Raw genomic sequence first — 22,559 nt, forward strand, 5'->3', positions numbered from 1 at the left:
CAGCTTATTTCTTGCTCTGCTGAAAGGACAAGCAATCTAGGATATGTGTAAAGATGCATTTATTCAAAAAGAGTTACAAGTAGCAGATATATAATTGAAATAGCACTTAAACAGACACCATACACCATTTCTAAAATAACCTGCTGAGGAAGAAAGGATGCAAATTATTGGCTACACTTTCATCTCCACATAAAAAGCATATGTACTTCCTAATCCAATATTAGCTCCTATCAGCAGCCCACATATCACACCCCTGTCTAACCCTGCCCACCTCCCGAGCTTCAAATTTAGGGAGCACATGAAGATTTTCTGTCACTTAGAGTCTCAGTGTCTCCCAAAGTGTACAAAGAGGCCAGCCTACCTGCCAGAAAGCAACGCTGGCCTCTTGCACAGGGTGAGCATCACACAGTTATGGCATCACTATCCCAAGGTCATTGATATTCCTTACCTTCAGACACCTCACCTAGTCAAAGGATAGAGGTTCCTTTGATGGGGCATTCAGAACTTTTTTCTTATTCATTTACCCTTTTATAGCCCAGTACTCACACATAAAGGACTATCTGTAAAAAGCCTGGAGTCAGTCATAGTGCCCCAGTTTGCTTTCACGTGCAATTTATGCTTGACCTGAGGCTTCATCATTTGGACAATGCAGTCTTGAACAAATGTGTCAATTCATGATGAATTTTCCTATATGAACTAGTATAAACAAGCTGTTTTGAACTTGCCTTGCAATACTTTTCATTATGTATTCATTACAGCTCAGGTTGTGTTACTGAGGATGCCCAGATCCTCCTAAGAATCCAGCTCCCATGAAGAACAGGCTACAGGATTTTTTGAGTTTGCAGCAGTGTTTATCTATCAACTTAATTGCAACATAAGCAGAGTCACCCTCTTTCCTCCCTACTCTGTAATCTTTCTTTTTTCTTTTGTTAAGTCCCAATGGAAGGCTTTACTATCCTCACAGCACTTTGAACAGCAACTGTAGCATCACCGCTGATGCATCTGTGGCACAATGTAAGTAATTAAGCCAAGGAGTCTTCAGACTCAAGCTGTGTGATGAATAGTCTAAGCAACTGAATAAACCCTCTTTTTATCATGTATGGAAGGCCACTGTCAAGCAGATTGTAGTCCAGATGGATCTACTGGGCACAAAAATTTCAATTGTTCAGGAAGAATTGCTAACACATCTATTGAATTGCTCAATGTGGAGGTCTGGTATCAAAATTTATTGTTTCACATATTTTGTTTTCAAGCTAACAGAGTCTCTCTCTGTAACACTCAGAGTTTTTTATTGGATTTAATTAAAGTGTACATAGAAAAGTGATTCTGGAGACAAATCCTTAAAAGATATAAAAGAATAACAGGCAAGTAAAATTAATATCCTGAATATCCTTCACAACTTTTTAACACTAGGAAACAAGTCTATCCTTTATTTTTCAGAAAAATATTTGAAGAAATGCATGACTTTTTTACCAACAACTTTTGCTTTGCTCTGGTATTCATATCTCTGGCTGTCTGGGCACATTATCAGGCAATTCTAAACACAACACTTTTGACAAAATCTTGTCTAATAATTTTATCATAGAAAGAATATAAAAGTGAGCTGTAAATCCACTCATCTCTAACATCCATTTCTGATGTGGACAGTCTTGGCTGTGAAAAGTTTAGATAGAATGAAGGAGTAAGATGGTGTTTAAAATTTAGTATTATTTATACACTCAGTATTCAAATACTCTGCCTACATCTTAATATAGTCATTATTTTGAATGTAAAAGTAAATTTCCTAACCATATCTTTAGAAATATTTGCAGCTCAGTGCTGTGTGGTAGTGAAAAATTTCCATCCTCACTCGGCACTTTAGGAAAAAAGATGGAACATCTCCAAAGTTTTCCTGATCATCAACTGGAGAAGAAATGCTACAGCAATCCAAAGCAACAGACTGCTGGCTCAGGATTTAGGAATTATCATATTGAACAATTTACTGGATGAATGAACATCCTAATATCTGTGAGATATAATGCTGAACATAGAGATACTGCCAACAGGACCTTTGCTAAGCAGGACTGATGTATATAAAAATTAAGTTAGCAATATATGTCTGAGGGCTGACTCTAACTGAAACAACATATTTTCCTTGGGCTGTTCTGAGTGCATTTCCCATCTTGAGGTATAAGAGTCTCACCCAGAAAATTAACCTACACAAAAGTTCTAAATCAATAAGCAAGTGACATTCTACTGAAGAAAAAGACCCAAAACCGAAAAAAATATCCAGTGTGTTCTACAAAGTGTCACTCTTGAGATTTTAGGAATAGGCAAGCTGGACTTTTCTCAGATCCTATAGCATTCTGAGATGTATCAGGATGGCAGCTAAATTTCTGATCATAGATTTCATACTGCTCTTTCCTTGCAAGCTGTTCGGTCTTACTGCAGAGGCTTCCAAAAGGACAGGTTTTAGAAACAAAGATTCTCAGCTGTTTGCTGATGACTCATCCTTTCCTATAATTATTGCAAGAACCAAACCTAACAAATTAAACAAATTAAAGTTTGAGTATTAATATACAAAAAAAAAAAAGAGAATGGACATATAACCACTGCTGTTTTGTTCGTTTGAAATCAAACCATAGGTTAGCCAAGAATTTTATTTCTGCTCTATAACTGAGAAAGAGATTCAATTAGCTATCAGAAGGAAGCTTGCAGATAACAAGTCTTTTGTTTGCTGCAATTCCTGCTTTTAAGTTGCATGTAAGATGATGATGTGCTTCTGAAAAAGTCATGGCTTTTTTTCTTTTTAAATACATGTGTGAGGCAGAAACCTAGGGAAAAGTCTCACACTGAATACACTCTGAATTCTTGTTAATATTTTTCTTCACTAAAGTAGTACTAATTAAACTATAAGAGGCCAGGGAATTAACATTTAGAATAGAAAAGGTGATTATTAGAGCTGTACAGATTCCACCATATCACTACACTGAATAGTGAACTTAAAGCACACCATTAACAACATGAAAATATAAAGGTTAAAACAAAGATCACGTGATTTATTTTAGAATTAGGCAGAGCACTTGGAAGGAAAATCAGTTAGGCTGATCTACAGAACAAGTCACACCTTCTAGACTACAACAGTAGTAAAAGTAAAATCCAAGATAGGAAAACTCAAACTGTGCCCAGCTCCACAACCAGACCTAAAAGAAACAGTCCTAAGTGTCAAATATGATATCATGAACACCACTGCCATAAGCAAGAAACTGTATTTTTTAAATTATAAGTACAAATCCCTAACCAAAATGCAAACTTTGCTAAAGATTCCAAGAGACAGAAGGGAATTGCAGCTTGGCAAAGGTATGGGAAAACACCAAGTCGACAATAGCAAGGTTAGCTTCAATAAATCATCCTTCAACATGAAATTCCTCACAAGGACTGTTGATATTGACCTTAGATTTACTTCTAGCAGGATACTATAGCAGCCTCTTTAGCTTTATCACACAGTCTAATTAGCTGTCTAGGAAGTGAAAGAAGTTTTAAGTAGTAGAGTTTTAGAGTAGAAAAGAATCAGTGTCAGAAGCACTGAAATAAGTAATCAAGACTTAGTATCAGATCTCTGACACCCTGTGTTAATTGCTATCCACGTGTGTAAGATTAAAATGTGCTACAATATCACAATGGCAACTTTTTGGTTTCATTTTGCTTTGAGGCAATCAATGGAGAAAACACAAATTCTTGACTTGGTGTGCCAATTCAAAAACTACAGTAACTTCCATAAAAGATGGCATGTGGTCAAAGTTATCAATATCCCTCAGGATCATGGTTCTTTTTAACTGCTCCCAATTTAATCTCATAACTCCCAGGTTATTACTTCACTGTAGTTATGTTGCTACCTTAGTCCCTTGATAAAATACTTAATTGTAAAATTTCACAGGAAATGTAGTACTAAAATGCTTTGCAACTGAATTACAGAGAAAAAAAACCCACCTATATATATTGAGTCCTTTTTTCTTTCCTCATTTTCCTATTACACTTACTTAATAAACTACTAAATATAGCTACTGAACAATAGTTCCAGAAAAAAAAAACCCAACAAAACCCTTGCAGCATCAATGTGCTGTTACCAACTTTAAGGAGAAATACTCTACTACTTTCTATTTTGCTTTGTCCTTAATAATCCACTTCACTTAAATCACCAAGATCTGTAATTCCCCATAATAATGCCCTAAATATTATAAAAGGAAAGAAATTAAAGGAATCCATGACTGTGACACCATTGTTTATGATACCATTCCTGATTTCCTATTTGCTAAGTATTATTTTGTATTTATGCTTGTATCTTATTTCCATTTTTCTATCAATTTTTCCATCAGTAAGATTTAACTAGCAGCAATTTTCCAGACTTCCAATAACAATTTTATTTTCAAATTGCTTCCCTTGCTATACTAAAACAAATAGCTGCTATTATCCTACAGTTTTCATTTGCCTCCTACTTATTCTGTGCAGCGACAATGTAGATATTTCTTTTATTATTTACAACTTCTGGACATTCTTGCCTTTACATATTTTTGTTCAGAGCAGAATAGGTAAACTAGTATTTAAGTGAATATCAAATTCTTAAGGACTCCTATTACAACATATTTAAAGAAATTGCAGAGTTAATATATGAAAAAATACATACGAGTCCACAAATAAATGAATGTTTCTCTCCCCCATCTTTGCCTTGTCTTATATACATAGTAAAAAAATCTCTTTTCTGATCTAGATTTTCAGTAGTATAAATTAAAAGTTCAAGCTTCAGCAACCATTGCACAGCTTTTATAATCTTCCCTCCAACATTTTCACCCAGACCATTCTGATTACTGAAATCACTAGAAACATTAGTGCATGATAAACACAGGCTTATATCCAAAATATTGAAGCTGAAAGGGTAGGAAACCTTCCAACACGCAGGGTTTCTGGAACATCAGGAAAACAATTCCCAGACACATCCAGCTTTTTATGTGCATCAATGAAATCTTCATATGATGCACTGGAGCATTTCAAATTTTTTTTTTTTTAAATCAGTTTTTCACAGAGCTTCAATTCTCAAATAGAACTATGACTTGAAGCTATAATGAGAGCTAGTTCCATATGAACACCACGAGCACAGTCTAGTGTGTATTCTATTGTAATTAAGAGCAGTGATTCAATACCTATTGCTACTGGCCGGGTATCATAGCAACCTTGTGTCACTGAATACTGCTGGAAAACTGTTCAGCACTAGCAAGACCATGCTTCAGGAAAATCTACAATAGCACTACAGATTGTCAACATCTGTGGGGGTTGTTACAGGGAGAGCAACAAAGAAACCTGCTTTAAAAAAACCTATACTTAAATTGACAGGGATTCTACAGTAGCACTACAAAAAGAAAAAAAAAAAAACACAGAGGAAGGAAAGAACATTTTTTGTCATTAGTTACTCAACTTATGCACCCACATCCTAATATCCACCCCTATAAATAGAGTTGCAATAATGCTGCATCAGCACATCATTTATGTATATCCACAAAGCACTGCCTTTTACTTTTTAACTAAACACAAGCATCATTCACCACCAACATTAATCTGGAAATAAAACAGCCTCACTTTCGAAATAATATTTAAACTTTCACAAATAAACTCTAGATAGTCTTGTATAAATCTGCAAAAAAAAAAAAAAAAAGAGAAAACAGGTTACTATGAACAAGAACCCAATATTGATTTTTCTGCGGTGCAGTAAAGCATCTCCATTCTATTTGGCTGCTGTCAAAGCCACTCTTTAACAGCTGGAGTCAAATTGCACTATTTACAGCAAGAGCCCTTGTCAAGTGGACCATAAGTATTCTAACAATACACTATTCAAATGGCACTTTGCCACACAAATTGCTGACTTGATGAATACCCTATGTCAATGACTAAGGCCAATATAAAAGTTTCATTTTTATGAGAGGTTTTACATTCACATATTAAGTAAAGCTTTCTTGAAGAACTATTAAGCTATATATTTTGGGTCTTTTGACATTTAAAATAATTAAAATCTGTTTAAATATATCAAGGGGATTTGACAACATTAATATGGATCTTGTGTTAACTGCATTTGTCACAGTCATCTGTTATTGGTACTCCCACTGGCACGTGCAGCACAATAAAAGAATTAAAATGGTCAAAACACCATGAAATCAAAACATTCTGCTTTTGTATCCATGATTTACATGATAGCAAAAGTTTTGAAAGAAAGCCTTTGGAGCTGGAGTACTATGTGAGGATATTTATCTTTTTTAGGGTGGAGGAACGGGACCATTATTTTAAAAACATTCTTTCATCTTAAATATTATATGAAGAGTAAAATAATTTAATAATGTCAAGAACAAATGCTGAATTTTATTTGCAATCTTCATGTGGATCACTCATTGTACAAAAGGATCACTCTCAATTACAATACCAACAGGACAGAATAGCTACCCGCTCATTTTTCCTGTTAGATAAATCTTCTGAAATTGAGTTCCTTAATATATGTTAAAATTGATGATGAGTTTTTTTGATAAAAAAGTTATTGACAATTTAGTATGTTGTTAAATTTTTAATACACAATTTGCCAAAGAAGGAAATTGATAATGAAACACTCATTCTATATTAAAACCCTCTAATAATCTGAAATTTTTGTGATATTTTTACTTGCATACTAATTATATGCTTTAATTAATAGGGAATGAAACGTTGAAGTCTGATAACCACAGTCCTCTCACTAATTAAATGGCATCTGAATTTCTAGAAAATTTCAAGGTGCTAAAATACAATGATGCAAACGAGTCACTAGAGCACTTTTTGAAATACCTAATAAAAATTTTTCTGCACAGAACTTAAGAAAAAATACAGACTTCATAACAAGCCTTCAATTTAACAATTACAGAACATCGCTAAAAAGCTGCAGAGTTCCATGCTCCTTTTGTGTATCCAGCACTGGGCTTCTGCAATAGCACTAAGGGGACTTCCATTGTTGTGTTTTTCCCAGATTCAGCTACACTAAATACATTTAGGCTCCAACATCTCCCATACCAATCTACAGAGCCCTCTTCAACGCAGATACAAGTGAGAAGAAGCTCTAAATGTAGTGGATGACACATATTTGATGAAAGAAAAATGCTTTCCTAAATAGAAAATTTACTATAAATTTAGATAAACCTAACAGGTCTGTAGCAACAAAAAAGAACGTGAAACTAAAAAAAGATTTTGACAAAAAAGTCTAAGAGACATGAATAGTATTCTTAGTAAGTTTCCATCTAGACAAGACAATTAATGAGAAATATTTAAACACAATGATAGAATATTATTTTGATAAATCAGAGCAGACAAGATGTATATCCAATCAAAAAAGGCACTACAAATTATTACATTTCCACGGTTTCCTGTTGTGATATTTCTCCCAATTTAAGATCATAATTCCCAAAGCATGTTAAACTCCACATTTTAAAGTTCACAAAAAACTCTTTTCCCATATTCCATAATCAGCACATTTTCTTTCCTCCCACCTTGTTAAATCCATGCAATTTTCAATTTAATAGACATACCTAAAACTACTTACCAAAGAACTACCAAAACTTTTTTCTTTTGTTCCTATTTAAGAAGGCAAGAAGAAACTATTCCTTTTAACAAACTAACAGGGAGATCAGATTCTGTGTCAATGGCCAACTAGTGCACCATCTGCCCCACAACATGCTCAGCAGGATTACGCGCTAATAAGACTTTTCAGAAAATGGGATCAAAAAGAACTTTAGAAATCAGACTAAGGTTAGTAAAAGGTCAAAGAAAAATATTAAGAGTTAAACTACAATCATTAGAAACTCAATGTCATATGTAAATTTGAAGATACAATGAAGAAAAGAACATAAAATTCCAGATTGAGGACTTTGATCAGGTTGTACTTTATCAGTTTTGAAATACCTACTACTTCATCTCCTATAATAAATAAAGTCACAATAAAGGCCAGAGATCATTCTGAGGACTGTTTCCACGTTTGATTGAGGGAAAGCACTTTTTACTCTCAATACTTGTGATAAAATACCTTCTACGTACATTGAGAGACTTCTGTTTATTGCAGAGAACAGAATTCCCCAGACTCATTGATTAAAAAGTGGTAATAAGCAAGAAAAAAAACAACATAAAAGCCCTATTCTTAAGATTCACTGAACTCTTGATTGGAGTGCACGTATAACCTCAAGATGCATAAATAGGGTTTAAGAAAATAGGTTTGTACTACTTTTTTCCCTACATGAAAAAGGCAATATCCATCTCACTGAATTTGAGATTGTATTAAATTAGAGACAGATATAAGAATCAGTTTAAAAATTAGCAAATACTATATTAATTTTAAAATATCTACAAAGAACTGATAAAAGCATAGTTTTGTCTAAGCCACAAGAAAATAAGAGTGACTATTACATTTTTAATCTTACTTCTCATGATTTGATGCCTCAGTACTCATTTCCTCAGTTTTAACATCACATTAACATTACTTTAAGCATATTATTTCCTTGTATTACTTATTCAAAACAAAAAGAAGGAGCACATCTTCTCCATCAGTCTCAATTAGTTGGCTTAATGATTTTGGTAGGAAAGTATTTCTAGATAAAGCTAAATACAAATCTCTCCCTGGTCAAATCTTTCCTGAAGATGATCATACCCATTTGAAGCCCAGTACCTCACACAAGCACTAATTTAATCACACTAAAAAAACATAATGCACTTGCAGTCTATTCTGTGATGATGCTAAGAGAAAACACACCCAATAAAAACTATTTCTGAATGACAAGAGGGATTTGTGGTCTCATTATAAAAGCAATAAGAGAAAGACCAACAGCATGGGTTCTCTATGAGCTTGTTCTCAGACATACAGGTTTGAATAGGTGCAAGGTGCAATCAACTGTTCTCAGGTGAATACTACAGACAGGTGCTGTCACAAGCTAGAGGCATGAGGAAATAGGATCTAACTACAGGTAATAAGGTCTGAGAAAATCCTTTTGAGATTAGCTACTAGTTACCTTGCATAAGGGCCTCTGCCAATTTTCCTCATTTATCTATGAAATGGGGTTGAAGGCATCAAAACTGGGCCATCCAGAAGAAGCCTTTATAAACTTAAAACCAAGCCACCATCCCATTTATTCATCAGTGGGTGATAGGGTAAAGAATTGGAATCACCACTAATTGCTCTGGAAAAATGCTCTACTGTTTGCTCTTACCTTATCTGAAGATTTCTCTGTCTTATCCTGAGCAGGATAAGAGCCCATGCCATGCTTATATGAGCTGGAGTGTTTGTATCCAGAATTCTTGTTCCGTTTGGACTCCTGAGACACAGGAAGTAGAGCACCTGCCACTAAGTATTCTGAATCTTCAATGGCAGCAAGAATTGCTCTTGCTGTGTCGCCCGTTTCATGTCTTTCCAGTGTGCCTAGAAAAACACAACAGAAGTTGTAACTTTTTCAATGAGCTTTACTGTCACATCTCCATCTATCATAGTATTAACATAATGCACATGTAAGCAAATAAATCACAAAATATTTACAGATGAGGCAAACAACTCCTCTTTTCAAAACTAAAAATGTATTAAACACTATTACTATAAAAATAAACCTTAATTACTAAAGAAATCATGACAACAAATTAATTTCTATCAGACCACGAGCAGCTCCAGATATTTTATATATTTGGAGTGAGATGCAGTTTTCAAAGGGAGCCAAAGATATTCACAAAAATATCAGCTGCCCTAACTGTTCAAAACAGAAATTTGTTTTCTCCTCACAAAGCCCTCCCAGAGCATCTATATCATTAAAAGTGTAAACAAAAACACACTTATGTAATATTTTAGTGCTGTCCTCTAGCGTTCTGGATTACAAATAGCAAGAGATAGCTGAATTTTTTTTCATTCCATCTGTCAGATGTAAAGAAGGTTTATACTTGAGTATACATGTAGCTTAGTCATCAGGGATATGGATGTGATGCTTCAGAGACTTCATCACTTGTGTGACTCTCTGGGATCTAAATCCTCTCGATGTTATACTCAGTTATATTACTTCAGTAAAAATTTTATCAAGCAATAATTTTAGTAATACTATTTTAATTATAACTAACATTAAAAATATCAAAACTGAGCTTAAATGTATTTGAAATGAGCTACTACTACATACTATACAGTTCCTATAGGAATTAAAACAAATTGCTGAAATAGTATGTTTCCTATAAATATCAGAGATAAAATACATCTGAAGGGTTTTTCAAGTATTACATATCAGCTATAAAATGAAATGTTTTTCCCTTAAGTTTGAATTCTTTCTACCCTCAAGTAATACAACATGAATTTTCCCTTTCACTGCTACAAGAAAAAAATGTGTAACATTGAAGTTCTATCAGTAACACCTGCTAAAAATATTGGACTGGGATTGAGGGATCTCATACAATAAGTGTTTGTGTGTATATGTGTGTATAAAATCTCTTTATCTGAAAGTATTTCTCTGAAACTCATCCATTTCCTTTCACTGCACTACTACCTCTACTACTCATATGACAAAGACTTTGAATTCAGAGCAGAAGAAAAAAGGGCACCTGATTCTTTGTCCCCTAATAAAAATCAGTTAAACACCACAGATAACTGTAATATTACACTGAAAGAAATAAGAATCAGACCCAATTGTTTTTCTTGTGCCATTTCCTTAAATCCTCCCCAGGACTTGCAGCCAGTGCCAGGGACCACTACAGAGCAGGGTTGTTATTGAAAGGAAAGTAAGTGGCCCAAAAGGTCTTCACAGTTAGACTGTCTACGGAGCTCCCAAGCACTGACACATTTCAGGAACACAAGGACCATGTTTATAGATGTCTACAAGGGATGATTGCGCAGTTCACACTGGACATGTGAAAACATTCTTAAAAGTATTACAGCATTGGCAAAGTGAAGAAGTTTGGAAATAATACAGTCACTTCACTAAAATTATTTTGGTTAATATTATTCCTTATATATGTAAAGTAGCCTTTCAAGCTATAAACATGCCACAGAAGTATGAGGATTATTCAGACCACAATACAAGCAAAATTGAAATAAATCATTGTTCTTCCTACTCTTAAGTGGAGGAGCCAAAGCTTTATCCCCTTCTGTGGGAAGTCCACTACACAGTGAATATTTGTATGCATGTATACAAATAATACATATAAACCTTATTTTCTGAAACACTTTTTTCAGTGCAATTCACTGCTGGAGTCCTCAAGACTACCATAATATCCCTGTGAAATTACCAGGTCTCTTGTTCCTTTTAAGAGAAATTACAAGTTTTTAATAAATCCAAGACTTTTGGGAACATGGCATGAAATTTCAACAACCAGACTATACATAGTCATTGGTATTATACAGAACTTCCAAATATGTCTTAGTAGCAACAGATGCATATGAGTGCTTCAGCAGCACTCATTCCCCAGAGTCAGACCACTCTGTGGGATAATCTAGTGGATATATAATAGAATATAATTAAGTTAAGGCTATCATACTACAGACAGACTTGGGTTATTTTCCATATATATCAGAGCTTTTCTCCGGCAACAGCTTCAGAGCCAATTTTTCAACTTCTGGTTGAATAAAAAAATTATAGTTGACAGAAAAAGATAGATATCAGAAGTAGCAAAAGGTACAGAAAATCTGACAGCAGAATTGAACCTTGGGAGGCAATGTCCAGAAAAGAATATACAGGTATTCTCAATGTACATTAAAGCAAATTCATGTTTTATATATTTAACACATATCTTATTTCAAACAGATGACAGATATGCTTCTATATATTATAGACTTAGCAAATGCAAAGTGAGAAGCTACCAACAGGTTGTTGGGTTACTGAACATTTCTGCTGCTAACAAACTCTTCTCTAAGTCCATCAGAACAATGCCATTGCAAGCATACCATTTTTGAGTAGTTTGGAGAAGAGAAAACTAACATACTATCAACTGAAAAAAACCCTTCTGGGTTTACACTAAGCAAGAAACAGTGCATGGCTTCTCACATAAAGAACTTACAATTGGCTTGTTTTTTTATTTTAATTTTTAATGTACGTTTATAGAGAGGAATATCGAATAGCAAATGCCCTGGACAAGCAGCTCATTTTCTTACTAACAGAACATTATTACACCCTAAAATGAATTTGAAAAACTCCTGTTACATCTTCAAATCATTTATATCTCTCTCATAACAGCCATCTGAAATGCCTTTTAAGTAGCACCTTCCAGAAGATGTCTAGTTTCTTTAAAAAACCCCATCCTTTCTTGCATATAACTCCCCAATCCTACTCCCTAGTATGAACATCTGTATATAGAGGTGTGTGTGTACAGCTGGAGCTGCAATAAAATGGCACAAAGTGCATAGAAAAGGTGTGCTCAAAGTGTTATCTATATTATAAGCTTAACTTTACTCTTCTGAATAGCCCAAAACAATAATTTGGGCAGAGCAAACAGTTGGCAGAGACAAAAAAATGGAAGATATCTATATTCTGTGATGCCTGAATACATCTGAGAAACCAATAGGGAGGAGGAGGGGAACGGATTTAAAAACCTATATATATGACAAAGACTTTCTGGCTACTGCAAACAGGCAAAATAATACTGGGGCAGGGTGCTTATTGTCCAGAAACTGTTATTTGTTAGGAACATGCTTAAAAGAATATAAAAATAAAGAGTAAGAAAACACAAAGGTTGTAGGTGAGAGTACAGGAAAGAGGACAGAAACAAAATTCACTCTCAAACCTGAAGTATTTAAATACAAATAAGTCTAAAGGATTTTGATTGAAAAGCATAAAATAACAGTGGATGAACAGGAAGAGATAGGGGTGTCTACACAGCAGCAACACCACTGCTATGACCCCCTACTATACATACAAAATACAGGAAAAGAAAGTCTTTATCTCTCTAAAGCTGTGACCATGGCAACCAAGTCTCAAGAACAGACAAGAGTGGAGTATTTCACTCTCCTGGGCAGCTCTGGACTACCAGATGTGACTGGCTAGAGACTGCTACAACATCTTATTCTTCCTGTGGACCAAGTACTACAAATTGTGTCTCTTGGTGTTAGTGCTGTCCACACAATTCTCTGGGTTCTGCATACTGAAGGATGCATTTTTACTGGAGAGGTCACGCAAATCTTCCTGCCTCAAGATGAGGCATTCACTGCCATCACATGACCTGTCATATCATCAGGCTCCAGTGCTTTCCTGTGTTTGCTGTCACAGCTAAAGTATCAAAAATCCTCAATATTGCACTGCTGCTGTGACCTAGTAACTCAGATGACTCTTACAGCATAACAGTGCTCTGTGAATGAGAAATTATTTCAGAATTGATTTTATTTAAAAAGAGTATGTGGTCAAGAACTAATCATTTTCTTTACTAGTAGTCAAAACAGAAAACTCAGCATTTAGAACAAGTACCATCTGTAACATTAGTCTCTTTATTTTCTGTTAAGATCTTCTCTATAGATACAAATTTCACCTGAAAAAACCCCTCCCAACACATTTTCTTCTATGGTGGTAGAGTAAGGCATACAGAAATGTTATATTCCTTGCTACAAAAATGCTTGAATTTTACAATACTAAAATCTTGCTCCCAGACAGTTGGCAAGCACTTTGTTTGAAAAATTCATCCTTATTGCTAGTGCTACCATTCCAATATCAATTGGCCCACACAGATGGAACAATCGTTGCATTAAGTATATATATTCCAAACAATACAAAGACAAAAGTAAATGCCATGTAGCAAATAAAAATGGAATAGATAATAAAAAATCCAGCCTATTAAAACATTCTAATAACATTTTAAAAGCTATTTTACTTTAAGGATGGGATTAAAAATGGAGATGCCTTGTGATGTGTCTTTGCAGACCTCCTTACTCATTTGTGCATTTGGAAGATTTCTGTCATGTCCAACTCTGTGTTATTGACATTCTTCAGAATACACACTTTCAGAAGAGCATTAGCAAACTACTGTCAATATCCTTCAGTAGAAAAAAGCAATCAACAACATAAAGAAAACCACTGAAATAGAACTTATAATGTTAGTTTATATATGTGGGTAAAAAGAGCAATTCCTCAACACAGCCAGTCCTTACATCAGGATTTCTGATGCAGGCACAAGACTCCAAAAGAAAGGACACTACCCTGTTCTCTCTCTGACTTCATCTAAACTATTCCAAACAGTAAAGGACAATAATACCTTGAATGAATTGTTAAGACCTAATAAATGTGCTAAACTGGCCTGAATGGAAGACATTACCAGCTCTGAACTTTGAAGATACACAAGTAGTTTCTATCTACTCCTTTATCACAAACTGAAAGATGGAATGAGAATCTATCCCTTAGAGTCTGGAATGAAACCCGTCCCTGGCACGCACTCTTGAGACTGCACTGGATCATAGCAGTCTTCAGTTACACTATATACATAGCAGTCTTCAGTTACATATACACATACATAGAAAACATCTTATTAAGAATAAAGATCAACTGCCAACTGGAGGGAACATACAGCTAAATTCCATACATTTTTCACCAAGTATACATAAAGTACATAAACATACATGTGTGTATGCATACATATAAATATAAAGATACACTCTTGTATACTGGCAGGAGTGAGGTATCCTCAGCTTCTGCAAACTGGGGAAAAGATGACACTGTCTTTTTTTTTTTTTTTTACCCTGAGAGACTTCCCCAAGCTCCACTACCTTTTATTATTCTGCATCAATAAGTATTTACTGAACGATGACTCAAATTTAGAGAGCTATGAAATATTAAAGTACAAGCTACAGAGTGACCTGAGGCTTACTCATATAAAATATAAGATGCAATAAAAAGGCAAAACATTAGTTAAGTTTTACATTAAGACTGGCAAATTAAAACACATCAAAAAAAGCCCCAAACCCAAATGCAAAGTTCCACAAGGCATATATATTCATTTTTAAATCTTATTTTAAGATTTGCAGATCTTTAGGCTATGCAAAATTCATCAAAAAAGAAACAAGAAGGTAATGGCTGCTATGACTTTGACCCTACATCATGGCCTCCAGCAGATGAAACACAATGGGATTTATCAGCTGGGCCACAATCACCCACTCAGATCTAAATCTGACCAACGACCTGAAGGGAAAAAGAGCAATGGAGAGACAGGGAAAATGAAAAGAATATCAAAAGAGGCTGTAAATTGCTAAATTTTACAAGGATAAAAAGTCACAAAAAACAATTATTCCTGATTCTACAATTATCTAGGCATAAATCTTAGTAATGAGAAAATTTACTCTGATTGAGTTCTAAGTTTCATTAAAACTATACCACTTATTTTCTCACAGCCACCTGATAAAACCTAAGCCTTAACTTTTGAAAGATTTTAATCCCTAATTTCTGTGCAGGATGAGAAAAGTTGTCAGATGTATTAAATAAAGGTCGACTTAGGGAAAAAAAAAAAGCCAACCAAACAACCCAAACCCTGCCCCTCACGTTCTTCAACTCATGTGATACTTGCTGTTTACTCCAGGTTTAGAAGTCTCATTGTTGGCACCAATTATAAAAATACTGGAGCATATATAACTACATAAAATTATCTTTAAACAGTGTTTGAAAACCTTCCAGCACGTTTGACCATCAATATGATCAAAGGCTTGATCCATAACATCACTATCTGAAGAACAATTTCATTTTCTCTACAGCAGGTGCACTTCTGAAACAGCAGAGGTTTTATGCAACATTTAAGTTTATTGATGTGGAGTTAACACAACAAGAATTACTTTCAGAGTATTTCTGAACTCTCTTCTATTTTTCATAAGGTTTTTATGATCATACATATGGATTTGACTAATTTTAGACACTGCATATTTTATTAGGGCTGAAAAACTCATTAAAAGACTGGTTTATTTTATTGATACCTCTGTAGCTTTTAAACACTTGAAGTAAAATTTTCTATGATTGACAGCTATCTTAAGGTGGTATGATTTTTTTTTTCCTTTCTCAGCAGAAGTGTCTCAAGCCATTAATCATTCGTGCTAAAGTCATGAAACACAAGTGTTTCAGAAAAAACTTCATGCCTTAAAGTATGGACTCAAAGCTGAACCATCACCCTCTGTGAACTGAGCCTACAAGCTGACACCTTGCTCCCACCACAGTGACAACATCGCTTGAAGCACTGTCGGTTTTCCTGCTTGCTCAGGCAAGAGGGGTCCATACAGACCATTCCACATGGTGACAAAACATCTCCCTAAAGTGAACAGATTTAGCTCTACTGAATATCCTGAGATAAATACATCAGTATCACCCTGATGCTACCTTTGCAAAACCAGGTGGAAATAGTGAAGAAAATCTCTGAATTGAGGTAGCAGCTACTTCAACATACACTCTCTGGTATACTCAATATATCAAAAAGTGGGGGTTTAAAACTGCACACCAGCTAGAGTGTTCTCAGAGTAATTCTGTATAAGTGTCATTCTTAGGATTTCTGGTTTGTTTGGATGCAGCTGTTAGAAGCCAAGACAACTAACACTTCTGCACTTACGAAGAAAATGGCAGAACTATTGTTACTGAGCACACAGATACTGTGAGAACAAATATGTCAAAATACAAGGAAAAGTATTCTATTCAGAAAAGGATTCAGGTAGAGCACAAATACGGAAAGTGATACTTGAACTGTGGATAAAACAAAATACTGTATATTCAGCTATTGTCTATCATTTATTGACGATTTTTTACCTTTTCTTGCAAGGATTTTAAGCATAGTTTTGACTATTCAGGAGATCTGACCTCATAAAAATATTTTTAGGCATGTTTCAATTTTTTTTTCATGTTGGAGCTAGTAGCATATAAGATAGCTCTGAAAATTTACCCTCCCTGGGGGAGTATGAAAAAACAACAATATAGCCAGTGTAAAGCTAAATACATAGTATGAGAACAATAAATTGAAGTTTTATTAAGTGATGTTATTCTATTTTTAAACCCAAACTAAACATATCCTTAATAAAACAGAGCAAGGCTTGCAAGGCAAAATACAGCAACAGGAAATTAGTAAATGATTCATTCTACAAGCATTATGAACTTCGAGAAATAAATTCATTTTTAACTCATACTAATTGAAAAACAATTTATCACTAAAAAATGAAGATGATTAACTCTGAGCAAGGAAGATTGCTATTTAAAGGCCACCCATTCATTCCTCACTCTTAATACACATTGGATCTAAAGGCAACTTGTTAGACCTGTTGCCATATGCTGCACACAGCAAGCAAAAATCCTTTGATCCTTTTATTACTGTATCTCATTGTAATGATATTTACTTTTCTGAAAAATCAAAGATACCAAATGGTTAGGAAAATGTAAAAGCAATACAGATAACAGCTAATTTCCTTATTGAGGGGGTTTTCAAGTGGTGGCTATTGGAAGAAATATTCTGAACTTTAATTAGAATAAAATTTGTTATTGATTTTCATATTTGTCTTCTAGAACACAAGTTTGGAGAATATCCTGTACACATACTATATTAATATTCCAAAGTATGATTAGATCAATATTCATTGTCATGGAAAGATATTCCACTGTAATGGAAAGTTGCCGTATCCATATATTAAAATTTAGGTAAAATGCATTAAACTACACAGATACTATTTCATGGCTTCTGTATTGTTTTCTATATCACTACCTACATGCAGATGCACTATCAACATTTAAACTTAGAATAACTTAATTTCACTTTTCTCTGTAAATCAAAGGAATAAAGGATATAAATAAATGTATCTAATTCTAGACCTGTAAGAGCAGCAGGTAGTTATCTTTTTCCTTTTTATCCCCCACCTTTTTTAGGCTCGTCTTGTAGTCAGTGGAGAAGAGATACAGACTTAAATTACTCTTGAAGTCCACTATACTCCTAGTATTTAACATTTCAGCTTAAGCTATGTAGAAATCCTATTTATTTAGAATATATGTAGACAATTGTACTCAGAAAACTTACCAGTGATGACACAAAATAAGGCCATCTTTGTAAATTTTATGGAAAGAGAGTACAACAAGTTATTTACAAAGTAACACTTGTTTTGAGTTTAACCCAGCACAAAAAATTTCTTCTGCCTTAAAGTGATAATTATGAGAGCCTGTTGAGACAAACACTTTTAGGTCTTTTGGAATGCTTTCTGTACAAATGTCACAGGAAACTGGACAATGAAATGCATAACAAAATCTCCCATCTGCTCTAGGGGTTACCCTATTAATTACATGATGGAAGAACCTTCTAGAGTCAAAGTGGTACTACATCTCTAAACTTTTCTGAAGTCATCCGTAAAATTCAACAGAATCATTGCTGACTCTACAACAGTATAAACACTGAAATATTCATAGAAATTTCTTAATCCACAGCCTAAAATTCTAAATAGACTGGCTGTTTTCCCAGCTATCCATTACCTTTTGCACAGGAACACTGTTCAGATCCATTTTTTTAACTGCAAACAGTGATTTATGAGTCTGGCACAATACTGCACTGACTTTAACTTAGGGGCAAAGCCTAAGTCATGAAGCTAACTGCATAGCCAGAAGAAATATAAACACTTTTTGACTGCAGAAGCAATAAAAGCTATCTTATGTCCCTTCCCATAACAGAATTCAAGCACAAGGCTACCACTCAGATTTTATCCTATTTAACTGAGTTAGGGAACATGTTCAGAGGAAAGCGTGTAGGCATGTGGGACTTTGTGTGGTTGCCCATTTATTTGCCAACAGATGAAATCCTAATGAAAGGTGCTGTGCTCCTGCAGAGGTGCCCCAGTGATGCTGTGGCATCTCCATCACACATCTGAACAATGCTTTCTCTGCCTGAGTGCCACTGAAGTATCTACATAGCTCTTGATCTAGGTCAGGCCAATTTCAAGGATCAACGCCATGACCTCTTGTGTTCTGCTGCAATACAGATGTAACTCAACATTAAAGCAGCTACAGTATATCCTACTAGGCTTTCTCAGGTATTGACCCTAGATGGCACCTTTTAGTCAGCAATGCATAACAGGAGCAACAACAAAAAGGATTTGTTAATTGCTACTGTAGAGCAAATAAAAGCATCTCTTCCTGTATGAGGTGGTGACTGTGGCACTCATTCTTCCGTGATACTCACCAAGACACACTTTTAGCCATCTGTACCCTGTCTGAATATGTAATATGCATGAGCAGTGGTATCAGTTTTATTTCCTCTTTAATCTTGAAACAGGCAATGGTTTTATAAGGAGGGACAGTTCAAATATACTCTGATTGTTCCTGTTTAGTCTAAAGCAAACAGTGTAGATAGTGTGTTGTAATAACCTGTAAAATAAACCGTGATCTCAGGGCTCAGTTAATAAGACTGGGTTTTGATACAGTTTTAACATGCTCTGCATTTCAGTGGCTCTGGACTCAATGCACCTTCCTCCTCTCAGGACACACAGCTCTGAATTGCCTGGACACTCGTAGTGTCTAGTGCCATTATAAGCCCTAGTAGTCCTGTCTGTCCAAGCTCAAGTAAGTACATTTATTACCACAGGAATCAGCATTGCATTCTCAAACCACCTGGGAATCTACAGTTTAACCTGAAAACACTTACCTTTAGTTTTCCTGTCTACACAGTCATGAGCTTTGCAATTATATTCCACTATTAACTGATTATCAATTAAATCAAAAGATGTCAGATCATGAATTTTTGGAAGAAAGCATAACTTTGTGCTCCAACTTGGGACAGTTTAGACTGAAAACATCAGTCTTTCTAATAAGTTTGATTTTTATTTAGAGCTCCCAGGAGTATTCTACTCAATTCACTGCCATGTCAGCTAAACTTCTGATTATCAGGATGGGACTTAAGCCATTCTATTTTACTAGTGGCATACCTTGAACTGTAAGAAAATTTTTTTTTCTTGCCTATATAAACATTGAAATTCCTCCATTCATATAATCAATGTGTTAGCATTTCTACTAATGTTTTGGCCTTCTATAAATAACACCATGTGACAGACATCCTTCAGGAAAGTGACCAAAACATCAAAAAAAAATAGGATGACCCCTTTGTGTTATTACCTGTTTCAATTTCCCAAATATAAACTGAATTGTCTTCACATCCAACAATCAGCACATTCTCAAGAGGGTCAAATTTTATCTTCTTCACAGGAAACAGATGCTTTCTAGCATGTAAGAGACATTGTCTCTTCTGGAGGTGTAGAATTGCTACTGAGTGGTCACTGCACACACAACACACTATACTCTGGTCTTTTAACTGCAAAACAGAAAACTCCAGTTTCAACACTGTACCACTGTAATTCATAACCACATAATTTTAACAGGCCTTGGAAGAATATTCCAGTGATTTCCTTCCCAGAATACACTCATTTTGGAAAATTATGTTTCATGTCAGCCAACATCTTGAACTTGTTTTCAGAAGGCTGGCTATACAACTCATTTTCTGACAGGAAAACATACCTTCATCTTTGTTTTTCCAGTATTTTAACTATAATAATTTACATTCCATTTATTCACAATATTTAGCATATCAAAGCAGTAATTATATAACCAACTATACAGTAGCAGTTGTCCTAGAAGAGAAAGTAGCAAAAAAATTACCTTAAACCAAACCTGTGTTCATATGATATAAAATTATGTCAGGTCTAAAAAGCCAAGAGTAATGTATCTCTAACAAAAAAAAAAAAAAAATGAAGCTACAAATTCTTTTCATATTGTATGCATCTGATACTGTAAAACCTTCCCTTCCTGCAAGTAATTTTTGGTTACACAGAGGAATTCCCCCACAGAACAATTCAGCTCTTTAAATACGACAACCACAAGCCAGGCAGGCATTAAATCCTACTCAGCTTTCAGAATAAAGATGAAAAGGAGCCTTACAAATATTAAAAACTTTGTTATTGCAAACCATTTTTTGACTACTTTATTTTGGCATATAAGTGAACTGTGAGTCATTCATAATTACCAAATCTTTCTTTGCAGGCTCTGTAAGAGGAAAAATGCAAATCCCAGCCCCACAGAATACATAGTCCAGAAGTTACATAGAACATTCAGTACAGTAAATTGTCACCAAATTTAACTTCAAAATTTAATTAATTAGAACACAACTTTAAATTATTCTAAATATCATAAAATGCAAAAACATACACACAAAGGACCAGAAAGATATGACAGGAACCAAAATGAAGTGCATTTTGGACCAACAGAGATTAAAATACTATGTTCAAGCTCCTAGCCTCACTAAGTTTTTTAAATTTCAGGAGGAGTTAATCAGATTGACATATAAGCCAATAATCATCATAATAAAAATGGTGAATAGAATGTTAAGAGATTAAATTTAATATGTTACAAACTCAAAAACTCAACTCCTTGTAATTAAAAGCAACTTTCAAAGACAACAATTAAGTGAAGGTAAATTAAGCATAAAGTAGTGTGGGCTAAAGTACTGCCAGGTAGTGTTTTATTTTCTCTAGTATATAAATATATACACACAGAGATGGGTATACAGAGGGTTTTTTGAGACATCATTTTTTATGCTTTTACTTACTCTGTAGTGTTCTGGGGATCGCAAGAGCTCTGTCACTGCACCAGACTGCAGATTAAACTGCTGTAGGATGCCTCCAGTAAATATATCCCAGCAGATCACAACAGAATCCTGGCCCCCTGATAACAGCCAGCTGGGATCAAATCTTACTGATTTGTCATGTGGATAAAGTAAGCAAGTGACTCTGCCACTGTGACCATTCAGAACCTTATAAGGTAGATTATCTGAAACAAGATGACATGATGTTTGCTCTTTAAGAACAAGAGTCCCATATTTTACAGCACATTTCCTGAAAGTCAGGATAAATATAACCAGCCTTTACATGGTGTCAAAGAATTTTGGACCTGTTCCTAAAAGGGAGAACAAAGGTCTGGATTCTGAGCTTCACTACTGATATGTACCCTTTATGTTCCCTTCAGTGGAATGATATTTTAGAGAGCAAATTAATTAGAAAACTGCCAAAACAGCAACATGCCACATGTCTAACTTCTAGGGGCTATCCAATCCCACAGCCATTCCCAGATCCCTACTACTGGAAAGCACTTTTGTAGTACTAAACTGTGATCCAAAAGATCAGCTACAGAAGGAGAAAGATCATCATAATCTTCCATTTTCCTCATTCCATTCCTGACTGTCAGCCCTACTTTCCAGAGAATTTTTACAAGAATCACTGGAAATTATGCCAGAATTATGAAGTCTTCTGTGTTTGAAATGAATCTGAACAAATTGTTAAAACTTACCTTTAAGAAAAGATAGGTTTTCTAAAAGTCTTGCTCTTGCAGTTTCTAAACCTAATGTTACAAAAATTTTCCCATTTTCACATCCACATACAAGCTTATCAAGACCAGGTATGTACACAGAGGAACTGACAACTGCACTTCCAAATCCATCTTCAGACCCACAAAGTTGATCAATAATGCCCTCTGACATGGAATGGTGTTTTTCAAAATTATCCTGAAGAGTCCACATGGTTGTAATTGGGATCTCTAGAGGGT

The 22,559-nt window shown here is 34.9% G+C and overlaps 1 protein-coding gene across 1 annotated transcript in view; it reads right to left on the reverse strand.

The window, feature by feature from the left end:
* The window catches only part of WDR72 (WD repeat domain 72), an 88,705-nt gene that overhangs the window by 53,734 nt on the left and 12,412 nt on the right, over positions 1-22,559 (reverse strand). Inside the window, exons 11-14 of the mRNA XM_050978558.1 lie at positions 22,305-22,550; positions 21,568-21,788; positions 20,082-20,277; positions 9,240-9,448 (exon numbers count right to left, since the gene is read on the reverse strand). Coding sequence (XP_050834515.1) covers positions 9,240-9,448; positions 20,082-20,277; positions 21,568-21,788; positions 22,305-22,550 — 872 coding nt within the window. The remainder of the gene's footprint in view (positions 1-9,239; positions 9,449-20,081; positions 20,278-21,567; positions 21,789-22,304; positions 22,551-22,559) is intronic.

This window comes from Serinus canaria, chromosome 10 (genome assembly GCF_022539315.1).
Source record: "Serinus canaria isolate serCan28SL12 chromosome 10, serCan2020, whole genome shotgun sequence".
Taxonomy (NCBI): domain Eukaryota; kingdom Metazoa; phylum Chordata; class Aves; order Passeriformes; family Fringillidae; genus Serinus; species Serinus canaria.